This window comes from Hibiscus syriacus, unplaced genomic scaffold (genome assembly GCF_006381635.1).
Source record: "Hibiscus syriacus cultivar Baekdansim isolate YM2019G1 unplaced genomic scaffold, ASM638163v2 tig00111506_pilon, whole genome shotgun sequence".
Classification (NCBI taxonomy): domain Eukaryota; kingdom Viridiplantae; phylum Streptophyta; class Magnoliopsida; order Malvales; family Malvaceae; genus Hibiscus; species Hibiscus syriacus.
In genome coordinates this window covers 382,712-403,848 of record NW_024063109.1, presented here as the reverse complement: position 1 = coordinate 403,848, position 21,137 = coordinate 382,712, and the positions used below count along the sequence as shown (strand labels likewise).

The window sequence follows — 21,137 nt, the reverse complement described above, 5'->3', positions numbered from 1 at the left end:
TTTGAATGATCATTACTTCTCATGTTTGAATGGTGGTGTGTTGGTTGGTTTAGACGCCTAATTTGAACGCACGTGCCATTTGATGAACGCACACAACTCTCCAAGACCGAATAGGCTTGTGATGGTTCGGCCAAGGGTGTGCCTTGCACATGGCTTGGGTTTGGCACCAAAAGAGGCGCCTTAGATAGCTAGCTAGGTGACTTGCAGCTAGATATATCCAAGCTAGGTGCCTAATGTCACTCCAACTACTCGGTTCACATTCTAGTGGTCAATTACTTTGTCTTCAGCTCCCCTTCAGCTAGTTTCAACTCCTTAATTTATCTCTGAGCTACTCTTCAACTGGTTCAGCTACTCTTTATATGCTTTGAGCTCCTTTTAAGCTAAATAAGCTATCAATCTTTATTTATGATCTGTTATAGCTTACATTTTTTAATCTTTCACCTAAAACAAGCATAAAACAATTAAGTTAACTAAGAATCATATAAAATACATAATGCACGCCTAGGTAAATACAATGTGACATAGGTAAATGATGTGTAACATAAAATATGCATGACATAACTAAACATAAAAATAGATATAAAGATGTGGATTATAGAATGCATCGTGTAACTTAAGTAATATGCATAATATAAAAACATAAATCTCAATATAAGATGCATATTATAAAGTATGCTAATGACATGATAAAGTATGATATGCAAGACATAAATATCAAGGCATGGAATAACATGAATGATATAAGTAATATAAGCATGTATAATATATGACATATAAAAATGTGTAAGATAAGTAAAAGTTCCATCCATTTTCATTCGTAAGTATAATATATGATTTATAAAAATGTGTAAGATAAGTAAAAGCTTCATCCACTTTCATTCGTAAGTATAATATATGATTTATAAAAATGTGTAAGATAAGTAAAAGCTCCATCCACTTTCATTCGTAAGAATAAAGATGAAAGAATGATGACTAAGAATAGGTGATTGAGTAGGATCACATTAAATTGTATCTGTAACTAGGAATGACAACGGGTCGGGTTCCGGGCGGGTTTTGCTCGCCCCGTCCCCGAACCCGAAATGAATCCCCGATCCCGACCCGATTCCCAATGGGTTTTTTATCGGGAGGCCCTGTTGGGGATTTTTTTGCCCCGTCCCCGAACCCGACCCGAAATATTATACACAAACTCGAACCCGAACCGAACCCGAAAATATTATATATATAATTAATATAAAATATATAAAATATTATATATAAAATTAATATAAAAATATAAAATATTATATATATATATATATATATAATCGGGGCGGGGCGGGGCGGGGATACCTTACCCCGAACCCGACCCAAAAAAATCCCCGACCCGACCAGATATCATTCGACCCGACCCGAACTTGATCAGGTTTCGGGTTTCCCCGTCGGGTTCATGTCATACTTCCATCCCTATCTGTAACCTATGTACATTATTAATGATTATAAAATATTATAAACATATATTATTATATAATCATTCTATTTCAATTTAAAAAAATAATCACATGAGACACAAAATTAAAACTTATGATCGTTGTTGTAACATGGGAAAAATAATATTATAATAATTAAATATTTGACTAACGACAATTCATATTGAAACTTTATCCAAATTTCATATATCATCTTAGCAATATCGTGCCTGCCCCCACCCATAGTCAAGGTTGTCTTCTTCCTTCTGCCTTGGGATTTCCCTTTCATGGTTTCACATTAAAAAAATCTGTAAACTTTTTATTTACCAATCAATTAATCTGAGTTAGCACTTGACCTGAAGTTTCATCAACATAGGAAAATGCCAGGAAATTGCAGCAATCTCCAACCAAACAAAAGAAAATGTTTGATCCTATATTTAAGATCCACACTGTAGATACCCATTACCATGCACAAACAAACCAACCTTAATTTTATATGGATGAAATTTGATTCGAAAAATAATTTATAGTATTATTTGATAAAGATTTAAAATCGAACCGAAACCATATTATAAGGATCGAGACAACTATATATAGATAGAATATGTAGGATTTTATTTTTAGAGATGAATTTATAAAATTACGTACTAGATTGATATATATATATATGAGTTAATATCAAGCACTATGAGAGGTTAAATTGATTTATATAAAAAAACATTAAATACTTAAATCTTAAATTTAGTAGGAAGAAAGATCTCATTTAATTAATATTTAAATTAAAAAACCTAAAATGTTATTATGTAAAAGATTTTACCATCCTGAATATATGGCTTCCTTCAGTTTTCCTCCACTGAAATTTCTTTGCTCTATCTTGTAACCAGAAGGAAATTCTGCAAATGCATGCACTGGACTATACCAACTTTCCATACATTTTCCACACGGAGAGGCCGTCCTTTTTATCTTTAATTATAGCTATTCTCAACTAACCATGAAAGCTACGTCTTTTTTTCTTATAATAAAAGCAAAGGATGGAAAAACAAAGAGTGCTAAGAAGGACCAATCAAGGGAGTTTTACTTTTGTTTTTGTCGTCCATTAAGTGACTCACTCCCTTATTTCTTATCTGCAACTCATATCTTGCGTCCATGTCAACCACAAGACATAGAAAAAGACTTTTAAAAATCTTTTAGTCATGGGCGAAATTTCCTTCCAAAGTTCTAATGATGTAAATAATAAGGAAAAGAAATGGTGTAGGAAACTTGGTGCTTGACTTAATACAGTATCATGACATGAACTAATCATCAGTCTTGTTCTGTTTCTGATGATTGTTCTCTACATGTTCTGTCTTTAGTTTCCAACTCTATCCGTTGCTTCGTTTTGTTTCTTTCAAGGACTAATCATGGAAGTCGTTTCTGCGGTTGGAGAAGCTTTTTTCTCTACCATGTTTGAAGCGTTACTCGCCAAGTTAAACGCTTCGGACTTGATAAACTTCACTACGAAGAAGAAAGTTTATAATGAACTCAAGAAGTGGGAGAAGATATTGCGGGGCATCAACGCCGTTCTCGCCGATGCCGAAGAGAAGCAAGCGAAGAATAGGAGTGTTGAAGTCTGGTTGAAAGAGCTAAAAGAAACGGCTTATGATGTCGAGGACGTATTAGAGGAGTTCTCCTATGAACATTCGCGACCGAAGTCCACCATGAAAAACAATTGTTTGAGAGGTTTGAAATGGAGTGGTGGACGTGGTACGATGTTTAACGTGAAGATGGGGTCAAAGATAACGGCGATCACCAAAAAGCTGCAGGAGATTACGAGTGAAAAGAACAACCTAGGACTCGGTGAGAATGTCGGAGGAAAGAACTACAAAGCAAGAGATTATAAAAGGCTGCCCACAACATCTGTAGTCGCTGAAGTCAATGTCTTCGGCAGGGGAGATGAGAAGGAAGCAATACTTAAATGGTTGCTTGTCGAGCAAGCAAGTGACCATGTTCAAGTGCCTGTGCTCAACATAACTGGTATGACAGGAATTGGCAAGACCACTCTTGCTCAGCTGGTTTACAATGATCGAGAAGTCGAACGTTTTTTCAACTTGCGAGCATGGATCTATGTCTCGGAAGATTTTGATGTCATAAAGATCACAAAAGCCATTTTAGATGCTGTCAAGCCTAGAATTTGTGATACAGATGACTTGAATTTGCTTCAGCTCAAACTAAAGGATGAACTATCAGGGAAGAAATTTCTACTTGTCTTGGATGACGTATGGCACCAAAACTACGATGAATGGAGTCTCCTTATCAGACCTTTTGAAGTCGAGAACTTGGTATGCAAAATCATCGTCACCACTCAGAATCAAAACGTTTCACAAATAACAGGTCTCTTATATCCTGTTTTTCCTTTAAAAGAGTTGGCAGACAATGATTGTTTGTCGATTCTAGCCTGCCATACTTTGGGAAGCAAAAACTTTGAAGGTCATCAATATCTGGAAGGAATCAGCAATGATATATTGAAGAAATGCAAGGGATTACCTTCGGCAGTAAAAGCTCTGGCAGGCGTCTTGCGAAACAAGCCGACATACAAAGAATGGGAAGCCGTATCCAGGAGCAATCTGTGGGATCTAACAGAAGAAAAAGGAGTCATTGTTGCAGCTCTAGGATTGAGTTACCATCACCTCTCTTCTCATTTGAAGCCATGTTTTTCTTACTGCTCTTTGATTCCGAAGGGCTATGAACTCGATAGTGATGTGTTGGTTCTCTTATGGATAGCAGAGGGCTTCGTGCAACCAAAAGGGAGCAAGCAACCAGAAGACTCGGGTCGTGAGTACTTCTCCGATCTGCTATCAAGGTCATATTTTAAGCAGTCAAAAAAAAACAAATCGCTGTTTGTAATGCATGACCTATTCATCGATTTTGCTCAATCTGTTGCCGGGGACTTCTGCTTTAATATGGAGCACGGACAGCACATCACCGTTGGCCAGCGTCATTTTGAAATGGCTCGTCATGTGTCATTCATTCCCCGCCGATACGATGTGTCGCAAAGATTTGAAATCTTCAACAATATGAAGCATGTGCGGTCTTTCCTAGCACTGCCAACATCGTATCAGAGAGGATACTGCTACTTAAGTAGCAAGGTATCACAGGAATTGCTGCCAAAATTAAAATGCTTAAGAGTGTTATCCTTGAGTGGCTATTTCATCGAAGAGTTATCGAGTTCGATTGGAGAACTTAAGCATTTGCGGTCCCTTAATTTGTCTAGAACCGCAATAAGGTTGCTGCCTCGGTCAATCGGTTCTCTTTACCAGTTACAAATGTTAATATTAAACCAATGCAAAGAACTAACTGCTTTGCCTGTTGAAATCTGTGAACTGAGTAAATTGACTCGTCTTGACATCAGCGATACTCCCAAGCTACAAGAGCTGCCACCAGGACTCGGAAACTTGACCAGTCTCCGGATATTGCCCAAATTCATTGTCGGGAAAGCTGGAGGGCCGTCATTAAGGGAGTTAAAGGATTTATCTCTTCAAGGTCACCTTTCCATCATGGGGCTGCATAACGTGGTGGATATTCAAGATTCAAGGATTGCCAACCTAAGGCAAAAACACGGCCTGAAGGAGTTAGCCCTCAAATGGAGCAACGATTGCAAAAAGAGAGAGAACCAAATGCAGGTCCTTGAGTCACTGCAACCCCCGAAAGATCTCCAACGGCTGTCGATTTCATATTATCGAGCTACAAAGTTCCCATCTTGGGTAGGGAATCCTTCTTTTGCTAAAATAGAGCAGATAGACCTCTTTGACTGTATGAATTGCAAATCATTGCCATCACTCGGGCAACTACCGTCACTCAGAAGCTTAAACGTAAGAGGCATGCATGCAGTGACGAAGTTGGGCCCTGAATTTTTCAGGAATGGTTTTCAATCTTTGGAGATCTTGAGGTTTGAGAACATGTCAGAATGGAAAGAATGGATTTCATCTGTTGGTGACACGGAAGTTTTCCCTTGTCTTCGTGAGCTTATACTGCACAACTGTCCTAGATTAGCCGGAACGTTACCAAGAACCCTTGGTTCTCTAGTAAAACTAGATGTTCAAAACTGCCCACGGTTAACAATTTCACCTTTAAGCTTCCCATTCTTAGGCGAATTAACCATGGAGGACAGTAGCAGCATGATTCTTAGAAGTATAGTTGGTCAAAACATCACCAGCTTGAAAATCAAGGGAATATCAGACCTTACCTGCATAATCGAGGAGCTCTCAAAGGCCTTAATGAAACTCGAAGTTCTACAGATTGAAGGTTGCAGTGAACTAACATGTTTGTGGCGGAACGGAGCAGAATTGCAAAACCTGAATCGGCTAAAGAGTTTGGCAGTAAAGAAATGTCCCAAGCTTGTATCCTTGGTCGGAGAAGAGCGAGGGCAAGGACTATGCTGCCTCTCGTCTCTTACAAATCTCAGGATCGATAGCTGCCAAAATTTTGTGTCATTGCCAGCAAAAGGGTTGCCTTGTACGATGAAGTGCCTCACAATCCATGACTGCAAGGCTATGGGGTCGTTACCAGACATGAATGGCTGCAATCTTGAAGAGTTAGAGATTATGGGATGTCCTTCTCTCGTATCCTTCCCCAAAGGCAAGTTGCCTTTAACACTCGAGAGCTTGAGAATAGAAAACTGCAGAAATCTACAGTGTCTTCCCGATGGAATAGTGCTCAATCTCGAAGTTCTTAGAATATCTGCTTGTATGAATATCTGTGCACTGCCTAACCCCATGTGGAACCTCAACTCACTTCAAGAACTGAGTTTATCAGACATTGTGGCTCTGACATTGATTCCAGAGGGCGGTTTTCCCCCCAACTTAACTTCACTTGAGTTGAGCAATTGTGAAAATCTGAAGCAGCCAATGTCAGAGTGGGGCCTGGACAAACTCAATTCTCTTACAGAACTCAAAGTTGTTGGTACATGTCCTGCTACAGATATTGTTTCGTTTCCATACGAGGGTGTAATGCTTCCTTCGACTTTAAAAAGTCTTTGCCTGGAACGACTCGACAACTTGGAATATTTGTCCAGGGAAGTCGAGAACCTCGTCGATCTCCAAGAACTGCAGATTAAAGGATGCCGTAAGCTCCGATATTTGCCGAAGACGGGACTACCAGTCTCACTGGGACGGCTATGCATCTCAGGCTGCCCTGTTTTACGAGACAAGTGCAGAAAAGAGAAAGGAGAGTACTGGTCCATCATTCGCGGCATCCCTTGCCTTCAAATAGATTGAAGCGCCTTGCTTTCTGTTTTTAGATTATTATGTAAATGTATGAAAGAGTTGGTGAGAGAGATTAATGATATTATTAGAAAGTTAATACAAGTTATGTTTCAGATTTAGAACTGAATGCTTGAACGAATCAAATGATATATTGAACGAATCGTTGATGAATAACTCACAAGATGACGATATATTGTGAAGAAAATGACAGAGAAAGCAAAGCTCGAGACGACAGAGAAAGCAAGACTTAACGAAGAAGAAGTCAATCAATCGACGAAGAGCCGAAATGGCTCTAATATCATGTTCTGTCACTTTGGCCCTTATTTAGTTTTTAGATTAATTTTTAATCAATAAAATTTAACTAATTTATTGTATTTTAGATGAACATCTGATTATGTCATTAAAATTTCATAACGTTGATGTAGTAATAAAAGTTATTAAAAAATTTAAAAACCTCCTAATTTTATTTTAACGGTAAAATTTTAACGTTAAAAATTTGAGTAAAACACAGAAATGGTCCTCCGGATATAGGGTATTGCTTTGTTTAGTTGCCCGATTATTAAAAATTATAAAATTGTCCCCTAACTATAAAGTATTTCTTTGTTAAGTCGTTCGACTATTAAAAAATTTAAAATGGTTACTTAACTATTCATATGTTTCAAACTCGTCATTTTTCATTAAAAAATTAGAGTCTGTCTAAATTGGACGATAACATATTGACTGAGATATGATAAAATCTAATTTAGAACTATTTGAGTTATATTTTTTTATTGACTATCTATTTATATTACGTCGTTAAGTCAGTGTTTGAAACATTATGTCGTTGAGTCAGTATTTGAAACATTATGTCGTTGAGTCAGTGTTTGAAAGCAACGTCATTGCCAATAAACATCATTAAAATATGATTTTATCATACCCTACTCAATAGGTTAACGTCCAATCCAACAACTGTCAAATTTTTAATGGGAAAGGACGAGAATTGAACATTTGAATAGTTGAGTGATTGTTTTGTTTCTTTTAATAATCAGTGGACTCAACAAAATAACGATCTATAGTTATGGTACCATTTGTTTACTTTTTCCTAAAAAATTTAACGTTAATATCAACTTTTTGTCAGAAATTTTTTAGTAATTTTTAAAGGTTGAGCTGAAAGTGATATAAAAAAATTAGGGTCAAAATGATAAAAGGGTAAATGCTAGGTATTAGAGTTGTTATTATGTCGAATAATAATATCAATAGTTAATTCAATCAAATTATTAATTATAATTGTAGAAAGTCTTAATATACTGTTAAGAAAATGTGTTATCAGAAATGTATTTATTTTTTTAATATTTTTGATAAAAAATTATCTAAAATATTATTATTTCTATCAGAAATGTTATTATTAGGTGCTTTATCAGATTTAGTCATATATCCGGTAAAATATTACCTAAAATATTATTTTTTATACCAGATATATTACCAAACCCGATAAAATATCAAAAAATAATATTTTTAATAAAAATAATAATATTTTAGATAAACTTTTACTAAAATTATTAAAAAATAATAATATTTCGGATAATACTTTTCTTATCCGTATATGCCCCCGTGAGACTTCCAGTTGTCTGTTTTCAAAACAACAAAAATAATATCACGCGTAAGCGAAAAGCAAAAGTAAATGGCTCCTTGGATTCGTACATTAGATTAGTGTTTAGCGTCCACCGAAAGTGGCTTCGTTTTTATTTTATTTGGATAAACTATACCCTATTACCGCTTAATTATAGTTTCTTTTTTCTTCAATCATCAATCTTTTAATTTTTTTAATCAGACAACTAAATTATTTAAATAATATCAATCAAATCATATGTTGTTAACACTTAACGGAATTTACGTGATAATTAACAAAATTATTATAATTATATATTTGATCTTCAATATTTATTCATTTTATCCATTTGATTCTAATTTTAATTTAACTCAGTAAATGTAATCCTCTAATTCGAATGTGACACGTGTCACTATTTTATTAAAGGTTCTTTATATTTTAAATTTATTTAATTAAATTATTTTTCTTCTGTTTAGGTGATGATAAAATAACATGTGTCACTATCTAATCGGAGGTAAAACAATTACAAAGAAAGGTAATAAGCAAGAGTCAAGGAGGAATCAAACTTGAGTCTAAGAAAGAAATGCATATGCCTTAGTCACCGAGCCAACCTCAATATTTGAGTTATGATAATGAAATACACCACTTAATCCACTAAACAAATCTTACATGTTAATTCCAGAAAAAGGAAAGAAAAATGGACATGAAAGAATTCGAACCTAGACTAAATAAAAAACTTATGAGCACTAAACCACTTAAAAAAATCTTACATTTGAATAATAGTTTAATAAATTTCACATATAATTTAAATACTAGTTGATACAAAATAAAAAGAAAAAATAAATTTAAGATTTGTATTTTTTTAAACTAAATAGTCTAAATTTAATATTTTTTATATTTATAATTCAATAATTATATATAATCTTAAATTGGGTATTTTTAGTTTAATTAATATTTTTTCTTAAAAATAAAATATATAAATATATATAAATGATTCATACATTTAAATATATAAATATATTTTTATTCATACTTTTAAATATTTTTATTAAAATATAAATATATTTGATATACTAATTTATACAATAAAAATAAAATGTATGGAAAATACAAATGATTTGTGAATTTAAATATAAATTGAATCATTTATATTTTTTGTACATTTTATTTTTTAAATTAAATTAAAACCAATTATTTTAAAATTATATATAATCATTAAATTATAAATGTAAAAAAATAATTATTAAATTTGGTTTAAAAATATATAATTTAAAAATTTTCTTTTAATGTTGTATAAACTGGTATTTAAAAAATATAGGAAATCTATCCAACTATTATCTAAATTTAAGATTTGCTTTAGTGATTTAGTGCTCCTTAGATTTTTATTTAATCTAGGTCTGAACCCCTTCATGTTCATTTTCCTTTTCTTTTTTTGGCATTAACTATAGCATAAATATATATATATTTATATATTATTGTTTTAACTATTGTATATTTCATGATCATAACTCAAATATTGAGGATCAAATGTATAATTATACCAATTTTATTAATTATCACGTCAACACTTCCGTTAAATGTTAATGGGAAGTTTTATAGTCTGATTGACAAAATTAAAAGATCGATGGTTAAAATGAAAATGAACAATAATTAAGTGGTCATAAGTATAATCTACCCTTTTTATTTTTACAATTTGCAACTAATTTTTATTTTGAGTTGAGATTTATCTCTTGACTTCTTATTAGATGCCATTTGGGTTGTTGGGTGGGGGGGGGGGTTGTCAAATTGCATTATAAAACCAAAGTAAATGGTAAAATTATAGTTCAAAGCTAAAGTTAAGAGTTACTAAAATGTAATAGCTCCGAAGTTTCTCCATGTTATAAAAAGTTAATTACATCACTGCCCAAACTATCGTCCCTATTCTAAAGGCATAATGACAAAATCAATATATTTAATTGATTAACAGTTAATGTTTCTTGCATTGAGACAGAAAAAAGGTTCCCTTGTTATCGAATCTTCATCATGCGGCATCTCTTGCTCCTACAACTTTTCCTTCAAATTAAAAGTATCAATGCAAGGTCAGTGACCAGGGACGGAGCTCGGCCCAAGGTGTCCCGACTCCAGTTAAAATTTATATATTTGATATAATTTTTGATTTAATAATATTTTAGTTCATATAAAAATAAATATTTAAATTTAAAAAATATAAAAAAATATTAAATATTTAATCAAGTAGTAGTCGAACTAAAGAATGATAAGTACATGTTCTAAAATTTTTAGTTTAATTATAATTTAGGTCATTGTAAGTTTAAATATTAGACAAATTAGAAGTTATCTTGTGAATTTTGAGTTCTTTATTATAAATTTAAGGTGAATACAAGATAATATATGTACAAAGACTTTTAACTATTTAACAATGAGCGCTCATAGCCCTACATATGTAGTGCTTGAACTTGGGACCTCAAAGATAACAACAATCCCCTTAATTATTAAGGTCATTTGTTTATGCTGAATTTCGAATTTAAAAACCTAATAAGTCTTTATATATTTTTTAAATAGTCTAATACTTCGACTCCTGTCAACATTTAATTCTGACTCATCCTTGTCAGTTACTTAGAAACTGGAATTAAGATAAAATAAAGCATTCACCGTTATTCAACAAAATGGAAATTATAATAGGCTAAGGTTGATTTCTGATGTAATATTTCCATCACATGGCCAATTGTGAAGAGATGTCACGTATCTTGCTCCTACAACTTTTCCTTCAAATTAAAAGTATCAATAAACTGGGAAACTAGAATAGGTTAAGGTTGATCTCTGATGTAATATATATTTCCATCATTGTGAAGAAGTCCAATTGTTTCACAAGCGTTTCCCACGATTTGTTTCATGAAATAAACTTTACTGCTAAAATTTTACTGTCAAAATAAAAAAGAGAAGCATGTTTAATTGCATCGTTCATAGTATGAAACATAACAAATTACAATTCCACTTACAAACCGCATTGCCAAAATAACTAAAATGTTTTCTCGAATATATGTAATTAATTATCATTCCAGTTTAATCTAAATAGTGTTGTTGGTAAAAATTTGACAAGAAAAAAAACCTGGCCTGATGGTTAGGCGTTATACGCATTCCTCCCATCAGACCTAGGGTTGAATCCCGTTAGAGTCATTCTTTGGTTTGTTCTTTGTTGCTTACTTTTAAACTAATCAGATGATATCGCGTGTCACCATTTTATTGGTTGTTATTAATTTACTAAAATCACACGTAGACATTCCATGTCAGTAGGAAGCGGTTAGTCAACTAACGAGATGAAATTAAAATATTCAAAACTTCAAGAACCAATTTAGAATATGAGTCATAGTTTGAGGATGAAATTAAAATATTCAAAAATTTGAGGACTGATTTAACATAAATCATAATTTAGTGATAAAATTAAAATGTTTAAAGATTTAAAGATCAATTTAAATGAGAATAATAATTTAAGGAGGTATAATACAATTAACTTTTTTAGATACTATATAGGAGAGGAGATCAAATCGTTGAATGAGAGCATTAATATAACAAATATTTAATAAAAAGTCTTAATTAAAAAGTAAGTATCAATACTCTTTTATGTTGTTTTGATTCTGTCACAAATCGGATTGGTTTCGAGATGTACCTTTCCTCACTTTGACAAAAAATTTGACCGCTCAAATCACCATAAAAATTTCAACAAACACGAGAGCTAAAATGGTGATCAATGGCGAACGCACAACTATTGCATCGGGATTATTGGCTGTTGGAGGTTTTACATGAAAGTTGCTTTTAACTTGTTGGGATAGTCTACTACCTTACCTCATCTTCACCTCATTACATATGAGAATAAGATCAACTAATTTATACGGATACCGACATAACAAATCTATCCTAAAATAATTATTAAATAAAATAAGTTGTATTTTAGATTATTTTTGAAATAATAGCCAACTGCCAAATGTTGGCACCAACAAAGAAACACGTACATGGGATAACATCCAAGAGATGAGAAGCTACGAGGAAAGTGCACAGGCAGAAGTAACATGCTCTGCCCACCAGATTGTCGTCGGCACTTGGCGAGTTGATGTTGCATTGTGTCGTGCCTCCACGTACTTTACTAATTATAGATTAGAGAGTTACAAACACTAGTTTACGAAAACGTCTCCGGCAAGAACGAAAACGTCTCCAGCAAGTAGTTTCTTGCCGGGATAAATTGAGGCGAGTGATCAGACAGAGTAGATTTTTTAAAAATTTTAAATTATTATATATTTTAAAAAATATAATTTATTTTTATCACTTAAAAATTTATTTTTTAAAGACTTTAAAAATTTACCTCTTAATATATAATAGTGTCGGTCACTTGTTTCTTACACGGTTTTGGTTTGGATTGCCTGTGAAGTAAAGGATTGAAATGAAATGTCAATTATTTCATAGCAACAGCCAATACAACATCAAATTCCTAGCTTCTCATGTTCGGATGCTTAAAACTTGAGTCTGAAGAAATCTAAAGGGAATAAAGTCATTGCGGAAAGTGAGAGAATTAAACAAGTAAAGGATAACTTTGACTACTTTTCGTCTTTACGAAATTGAAAATGGTATGGAATTACATTCTGTTCGTCGTAGGTGTACGTAGTTATCTGGTTTGGCTAATTATGGTCGCAGCTATTTGAGTCATATCAAAGGCCTAACTTCTCTGATGCCGAGAATGATGCTTGGTAGCTGAAAGCAGACGCAAGCTCAGGATTTCTCTGCTCTCCATTATTATTACTTTTTTCGTTTTCCCTTTGGTGATGATAGATAGGATGACTCTAAAATACAACAAGTTCATATAAGATTAAAAAATATTAGAAATCAGTTGTAATCAAAAAAACTTTTAATAGAGCTTTTGCGGGGAATGTTAACGTGCGACAGTTTTAATATAAGATAAAAAAATATTATCGATTTTATTTTTGTTTAAATAATAAAATCGATAAAAAATGATCAAAAATATTATTAGACGCTACCGGTTTTGTTATTATTTGGATGTTTTAATCGGATTTTTGAAAAAATGACCGGAAATATTATTAGGCGTTATCGGTTTTATTATTCTTGGACACCTTTACCGAAAATGTTAAAAATGATATTTTAGATAAAAATAATAATATTTTAGGTATATAAATATCTTAGGTGATCGGTGATTTTTTTTGTAGCAGTTATGCTTAGGGATGGCAATTCAACCCGAATCCGACGGGTTCCGACCCGACCCGATCGGGTCGGATTTTTTTAAAAAAATTTCGGGTTCGGGTCGGGTCGGGTCGGGTTTTTTTTAAGTGCACTGTTCGGGTCGGGTCGGGTCGGGTTTAGGGTAAAAAAAATCCGACCCGACCCGACCCGAAAATATATATAATTTTATCTTATATATTTAGGGATAATTACAATAATATCCCTCCATATAATTTTTTTCAATTAAGTCACTGTTTTCATTGAATTAAATTTTTTTTTATTATTATTTCGGGTCGGGTCGGGTCGGGTTTCTAAGTCATATATTCGGGTCGGGCCGGGTCGGGTGAAACATTAATTTTGTCGGGTCGGGTCGGGTCACGGGTGGAGAACCCTTTCTTCTCGGGTCGGGTCGGGTGGCCCAAAAACCCGACCCGACCCGACCCATTGCCATCCCTAGTTATGCTTCTTTGGGTAATAAAATTGAATTATCAAACAAAATACTTTAGGTAATTTTTTACAATTTTATTATTTAAACACTAACAAAATCGGTAACGTCTTATTTTAGCTATATATTAAGATGCCGCACTGTAGAATTTCCCGCCTTTGCTCATCCTATGCTACCACCATAGCATTAGCTTTGTGTGTGTATATATATATATATATTGTGAGTCTAATAAAATGAAAACTAATTTTTATTAAAATAAAATTAAAATTTTTAATTTTAATATTATATATATAGAATAAATTAATTTAATAATATATATAATATTTAATCTGATTTAATATAAATATCGATTACAATCTGAACCAAAACTTCTTGATTAATTAATGAATTATATTTTTCCCTTTTTCAACTTTAACGTCTATAAATGAATTAATAAATTAGTAGATTAGATTAGATTAGATTAGATTAGATTAGATTAGTTTGCCAACTCAAATTACTTTCTTTTCATTGTTTATTAATTTCAAGTACAATTTGGCTTACAAAACAAAAGAGACCGTTGTTTTGTGTCCGAACGCGGATTAAACAAAATGATTAATAGAATATTTTAAATTGATTTTTCATATTTTAATGAAGCTTTTAGAGTATTAATGGTATATTAATTAAATTAAATTAATTATTAATTTTAACATAAAATATTGAGTCAATATGATATATGTATACTAGGGTTGTAAATGAGACGAGACAGATCGTGAGCTACTCGAGATCGACTCCATTAAGTCTCGATAAATACTAGGATCGAATGGACTCGACTCGAGCTCGACTCCAGTTCTTAACGAGCCAAAATGAGCTACTCGATATTCGACTCAAAAAGCTCGTGAACATCTCGAAAATATAATATATTAAGATTTTATTTTTTTAAAATAAATTATTAATAATATTAATTTTTATATATTAATTTTTTTTAAAAATACATTAAGATTTCATGTATTTAAGGTTCATGTTCGAGTTTGAGTTTGAAGATTCAATCAAGTTAAGTTTAAGAAATTTTTTTCTTCATTTCGAGTTCGTGTCGAGCTTGAAAATTTTAAACTCGCAAATTTTCGAGTCGAATCGAGTTCCATTTCAGAGTTTTCGAGTCGAGCTCAGCAATACTCGAGCTCGACTCGGCTAGTTTACACCCTAATGTATACATATAAATTTGAACAACAGTATGATATGTTAAAAATGGTAAATAGTATCATTAAATATTATATGACTACTTTTTAATATTTCGTATTTAAATTATTTTAATATATATATATATATATATTAAAAATTTAATCTATATATCTTAAATATATTATATGAAAAATAATTCTAAATATTTAAATTTATAATCAAATTGATATAAAACCTTATTTTATATGATATTTATATTTTAATAATAGTTTAAAGACATATGTATAACGCATTTGCCGCATAAATTATTTAATAATTCAAAGCTGAAATAAAATTCACTTCCGCCTTTCACGCATCCTGCAAGTTAACGGGGTTTGTTTCAGTGTCAAATTACGGTGCTTTTAGCTTAATCTTTTTTTTTTTTCTGTTAATGGAAGTTCTAGCGGCTTCTCTGGGCGACGCCGTCGTCTCTGCTTTGTTTCGTTCGCTGGTAGACTTCATCTCCTCGCACCACTTCGTGAAATTTGCACACAAAGATAAATTTTCATCGGAGCTCGAGAAATGGAAAAAGCTGCTGCTCAATATCAATGCTTTGCTCGAAGATGCAGAAGAAAAGCAAACAACGAGCCGCTCAGTGAAGCTGTGGCTCAGCGAGTTAAGAGACATTGCTTATGATGCCGATGATATCATCGACGAGCTCGCCACTGAAGCTCTTCGCCGTCAAATGATGGGAGAACAGAACCCCTCTTCCCCCACTAACAAGGTGAAGAGATATATTTCGACTTGTTGTCTTAGTTGTAATCCTTCAAAAACGGTTAAGTTTAGCACCAAAATGGCATCCAGATTAAAGGGTCTTACTGTTAGATTGGAAGAGGCTGTTGCAATGAAGAATGATTTGAGATTGGTAGAGAATGATAGAGGGAGGGATGAAAGGATGAGGGAGAGGCTAAGAACCAGTTCTCTTGTCGATGAGTCTCGTGTTTACGGCAGGGAAAGGGATAAAGAGGCTGTTCTTGATTTGTTGATGAACGATTGTGATGATGGTGTTACTGATATTGGTGTAGTTTCCATTGTGGGTATGGGTGGTGTGGGTAAAACCACTCTAGCTCAGTTAGTGTACAATGATGCCAAAGTTGAAAGCTTCTTTGATTTGAGAATCTGGGTTTGTGTATCTGAAGAATTTGATGTTGCTAAGGTGACTGCCACGGTGCTTCAGGCTGTTACTTTGGAGAGTTGCGATTTAAATGATCTGAACTTACTCCAAGTTAGAGTGAAGGAGAAGTTGTTGGGAAAGAAAAGTTTAGTTGTTTTAGATGATGTTTGGAATGAGAACTATGATAAATGGGAAATTCTTTGTAGGCCCTTCATCGCGGGGGAAGCTGGAAGCAGAATACTTGTGACAACTCGAAATGAAGGTGTTGCATCGATCATGGCTACTTGTGGGACTTATCATTTGAAAGAATTGACAGATGATGATTGTTTCTCATTGTTTGCCCGGCATGCCCTTGGGACTTCAGATTTCGAAGAACACCCGAACCTAAAAGTAATTGGAGAGGAAATAGTGAGGAAGTGCAAAGGGTTGCCTTTGGCGGCCAAGACCCTTGGAGGACTCCTGCGTACTAAAGGGAACCGTCAAGAATGGGAAGATATATTAAAGAGCAAGATGTGGGACTTGCCTGAAGAAAGAAGCGGCATCCTTCCAGCCCTAAGATTGAGCTACCATCACCTTCCTTTCCATTTGAAGCGATGTTTTTCTTATTGTGCTTTATTTCCAAAGGATTATGAATTTGAGAAGGATGAATTGGTTTTGTTGTGGATGGCAGAGGGTTTCTTTCAACAGGCGAAAGGAAAGAGGCAAATGAAGGATATAGGAACTGAATATTTTAATGATTTGTGGACAAGATCTTTTTTCCAACAGTCAACTAGAAACAAAGCTCGTTATGTGATGCATGATCTCATAAATGACCTAGCTCAATTTGTTTCCAGAGAAACATGCTTCAATTTCGATGGAGACGAATTATATGCAAGAGTTGAAAAGTTTCGTCATTTTTCATTCCTCCGTCACCCGTTTGACATTCCAAAAAGATTTGAAATTTTGTTTCAGATGAAAAGTTTAAGAACTTTCTTAGCATTACCAATTCAAACATTGCCTTTGGCAGCGAATTCCTATTTAAGTAACAAAGTCTTACAAGAGTTGCTGCCAAGGTTAAGTCATTTAAGGGTTTTGTGTCTGAGTGGTTATTGCATTGATGAGCTACCTCATCAAATTGGTGGTTTGATTCAACTAAGGTACTTTAATTTATCTCACACCAGAATCAAATCATTGCCTGATTCTTTGGGTTCTCTTATCAACTTGCAGACATTGATATTGCATGGGTGCAAGAACCTTATTAAGTTTCCTCAAGCAATTGGGAACCTGCTTAATCTTCATGTTCTTGATCTTACTGATACCGATAATTTGGCTGAGATGCCTATGCATATCGGTAATCTGAAAGATCTACAGATTTTGTCCAAATTCGTTGTGCCGAAGGATGGGAGGCCTAACATTGGAGAATTGAAGGACTTGTTGCATTTGCGAAAGGAGCTTTCTATTTGTGGACTTGAAAATGTGGTTGATACTCGAGATGCTAGGGAGTGCATTCTGAAAGATAAGCAGGGGCTTGACAGCTTAGAGTTGCAATGGAGTCAAGAGTTCATTGATGCTGGAAATAGTGAAAATGCAATGCCTGTTTTCAGCATGCTACAACCTCATGAAAATCTCAAAAAAATTAGAATTGTGTTTTATGGTGGTACAAAATTTCCATCCTGGTTTGGTGGTCCTTCATTGGCTAATATTGTGGATATAGACCTCTCGAACTGTAGAAACATTACGTCCCTTCCAGCACTTGGGAGACTACCATCTCTGAAGATGATGTCAATTGAAGGCATGAATGGGGTCAAAAAATTAGATTTTGAGTTTTACGGAGGTAGCCTACCTACTTTTAAGCCTTTTCCTGTTTTGGAAGTTCTACAATTTCAGAATATGTTGGAATGGAAACATTGGTATTATCCTAACGAAGCTAATAAAGGAGATGGAGAATTCCCTAATCTACGTGAGGTTATGATTCATAATTGTCCAAAGTTGCATCAGCTACCCAGATACCTGCCTTCTCTACTGAAGCTTACAGTCAAAGGATGCCCGAACATGGCTGATTCAGTCATGAGCTTCCTATCTATTCATGAACTAAATATTGAAGATTGCAATAAAATGGTTCCAGTGAGACTGGTTGACCTTACCTCTCTAACTACACTGAGAGTCAGGAGTCTGCCATACCTTACCTGCCTTCCAGATGTGTTTGAACAGTTTCCAGGAGCACTAAAGCATCTTTCCATTTCCAATTGCATTGGATTGACATCCTTGTGGCAGAAGGTTACTGAATGTGAGGCTGTTGTTTCTATTGAGCCTGTAAAGATTAATGGAAGTTCTCCCTCTTTATCACTAGCTGGAAATGAAAGAAATCAAGGGCATAATAAGATGTATTTCCCCGTGTCTCTTGAACGATTGCATATCGAATCATGCCCAAAATTTGTATCCTTTTCAGAGACAGCTTTCTTGTCCAGACTTCAGCATCTGAAGCTCCGAGATTGTCCTGCGCTTAAGAGCCTGCCTATTTGGATAATCAGTGGATGTCTTCTTGAAGACTTGGAAATTGAAGAATGTCCTTTACTCACATGCTTTCCAAGAGAGAATTTACCTCCTAAATTAAAAAGGTTAAAAGTCCAAGGGTGCATCAACCTATGTTTTCTACCTGAGGGATTGATGCATGCTGACAACAACAAATATACATCTTATCTTGAGAAATTGGAGATCATCAGATGCCCATCTCTCCGTTACTTTCCAGAAGGTAAATTACCAACTACCCTTAAAGTGCTTAAGATTTGGGATTGCTTGAAGCTGGAAACCCTTTCTGATAGGATGCTGCCTAACAATGCATCACTTGAATATATTGATATTTGGAAGTGTTCAACTCTAATAAGCCTTCCAGAGTCACTATGCAAGCTCATGTCGCTGGTAGAATTAAATATAAGCAATTGTCAAAATCTGAAATGCTTCCCAGAGATGGGTTTCCTCCTTCCCAACCTTAGAACTTTAAATATCTGCAACTGTGTGGAGCTCAAGTCTCTACCTGATCAGATGTCAAATCTCACTTCCCTTCAATATTTAACAATTTGTGATTGTCCGAGTCTTCTTTCTTTTCCTAGAGGGGGTTTGCCTCCTAATCTATTGTCACTTGAGATCTGGTATTGTAAAGAACTCAAGGAACCAGTATCAGAATGGAACCTACACACATTAATCTCTCTTCAAGATTTCAGCATTGCTGGTGGACCAGAGATGGTTTCCTTTCCAGATGAAAAGTGTCTGCTTCCTGCAACTATAGTTTCCATATATATAGCAAAACTCCATAATCTAGAATCCCTGACCAAGGGGCTTCAAAATCTACCCTCACTTGAAGAACTAGAGGTTGTCGGATGTCCTAAGCTTCAACGTTTGCCAAAGGAAGGATTGCCTGCAACACTTGGAAGACTTTGTATCAGGAACTGTCCACTTCTGGAAAATCTATGTTCAAGAGATAAGGGGGAATATTGGCCATTGATATCCCACATACCCTGTGTTGAGATAGAAGCTACAGAGATTTAGTGTCCTTTGGCAGATCAGCTTGTGTTTTCTTTGGGAGAAGTGAGAACTGCACAGGGATGTCATCCCCTTTATTTCTTTGGTAAATTTCTTCAGGTGCCATCAATTTTCATCAGCTTAGTATTAGAAAATCATTTTAGCAATAACGATTCCACTTTCTCACTTGCTTCGTAGAGGGAAATGGAAAAGAAGCATGTTACATCAAAAAAGGTTCCAGCCATCAATCAGTCAACTAAGGTAAATATAAATAATCTGATTTTAGTTCAACTTGCACAAACTGACAAAAAAATAGGGGAACCTAAAAAGTAAGATTAGCCAACGTAGATTCAGACAAGATGTATTTACTTTCTTTTTATGCAGATATCACGGCAATTAACCTGACCATTTCCATGGAGTTCCTAAAATTATATATTGGAATTGAGTTGCTCTCTATGAACTCAATATGCTTATTAAATTGTTAAGGGCTTATCTTTCCACTAGGAGATTACTTGCAATGCATTTAATTTCTCTATATTGAGGAGCTTTGTGGATAATGTTAGTAAAGACTGAATCATCTGTCATTGACAACAGGTTGTGTGATCTTGCTCATTATTTAAGCTGTTTATAGTGAGTCAAGAGAAAGTTATACAGCTGATGCATTCACATTTTTTGGATTCCTTGCAGAGAAGGGGCTATCTTGCCATATGCCGCTCGCTAGGGCTCTAGTCATGCCTACGAATTTTTTTGCCTTGTGTATCTTGATTGTTTATATTATGTCTGGTTAGAGCTTCCTATAGGACTAGTGACTTGAGTTAAAGTTTGTCTGTAAACGAGGATTGTGTTTAGGGTGTTGACATGTGACCCAAAGCCTAGGTGTCTTGCATTTTGTGGAGGTCAATGAGACCTTTAACTAAACTTGATCAATTTGACTTTTTATTGTGTACCAATTGCCAACTTGTCATTTTTTTTATTTTATTGATTAATATGGTTGAACTTTACATAACATGCTGTTCTTGTGCATCTGATGTAGGCCCCTTTCTAAAGTGATTAGAGGCTGTTGGGGAATAAAAAAGAGTTGGCTTTGTTTGATGAAAGAACCCACCTCGATGAGTACAGAGATTTGTCTTCTCTGATTTATTTTTTTTCCTTGTACAAGTTTTGAGTTAAAAATTGTGAACCAGTCCTTGTTTAACTTGATTGAGACACTGGAATTATTAAATTTTCAGCCTTTTTCTTGCTGCTGTTGCTGAATTATTGGATTGCCAGTTGTTTCTGTGCCTTCCATGGAGACATAATTAATGAAACCTTGTTTCAAATATTGTCTGGTTGGGTCTATCATACCAAAAACATCAAATGCATTTTTTTGAGAGTTTAGAATCAATAT

General features: G+C 34.3%; 2 protein-coding genes across 4 annotated transcripts; both read left to right on the top strand.

Moving 5' to 3' along the window:
• Positions 1-2,458: 2,458 nt before the first annotated feature.
• LOC120164327 (putative disease resistance RPP13-like protein 1) lies at positions 2,459-6,918 on the top strand. Its single transcript, XM_039174076.1, has one exon. The coding sequence runs from the start codon at positions 2,846-2,848 to the stop codon at positions 6,695-6,697; it is 3,852 nt and encodes a 1,283-aa protein (XP_039030007.1). The 5' UTR covers positions 2,459-2,845; the 3' UTR covers positions 6,698-6,918.
• An 8,561-nt stretch (positions 6,919-15,479) lies between these two features.
• On the top strand, positions 15,480-20,997 carry LOC120164288 (putative disease resistance protein RGA1). 3 transcript variants are annotated; one of them, XM_039174049.1, is made up of 2 exons: positions 15,480-20,011; positions 20,784-20,997. In XM_039174049.1, the coding sequence occupies exon 1, from the start codon at positions 15,530-15,532 to the stop codon at positions 19,775-19,777; it is 4,248 nt and encodes a 1,415-aa protein (XP_039029980.1). In that variant the 5' UTR covers positions 15,480-15,529; the 3' UTR covers positions 19,778-20,011; positions 20,784-20,997. The 3 variants fall into 3 exon arrangements, with proteins under 3 accessions (XP_039029980.1, XP_039029978.1, XP_039029979.1); XM_039174047.1 differs by lacking the exon at positions 20,784-20,997 and adding an exon at positions 20,293-20,759; XM_039174048.1 differs by lacking the exon at positions 20,784-20,997 and having other exon boundaries at positions 15,480-19,856; positions 19,949-19,975.
• Positions 20,998-21,137: the final 140 nt, after the last annotated feature.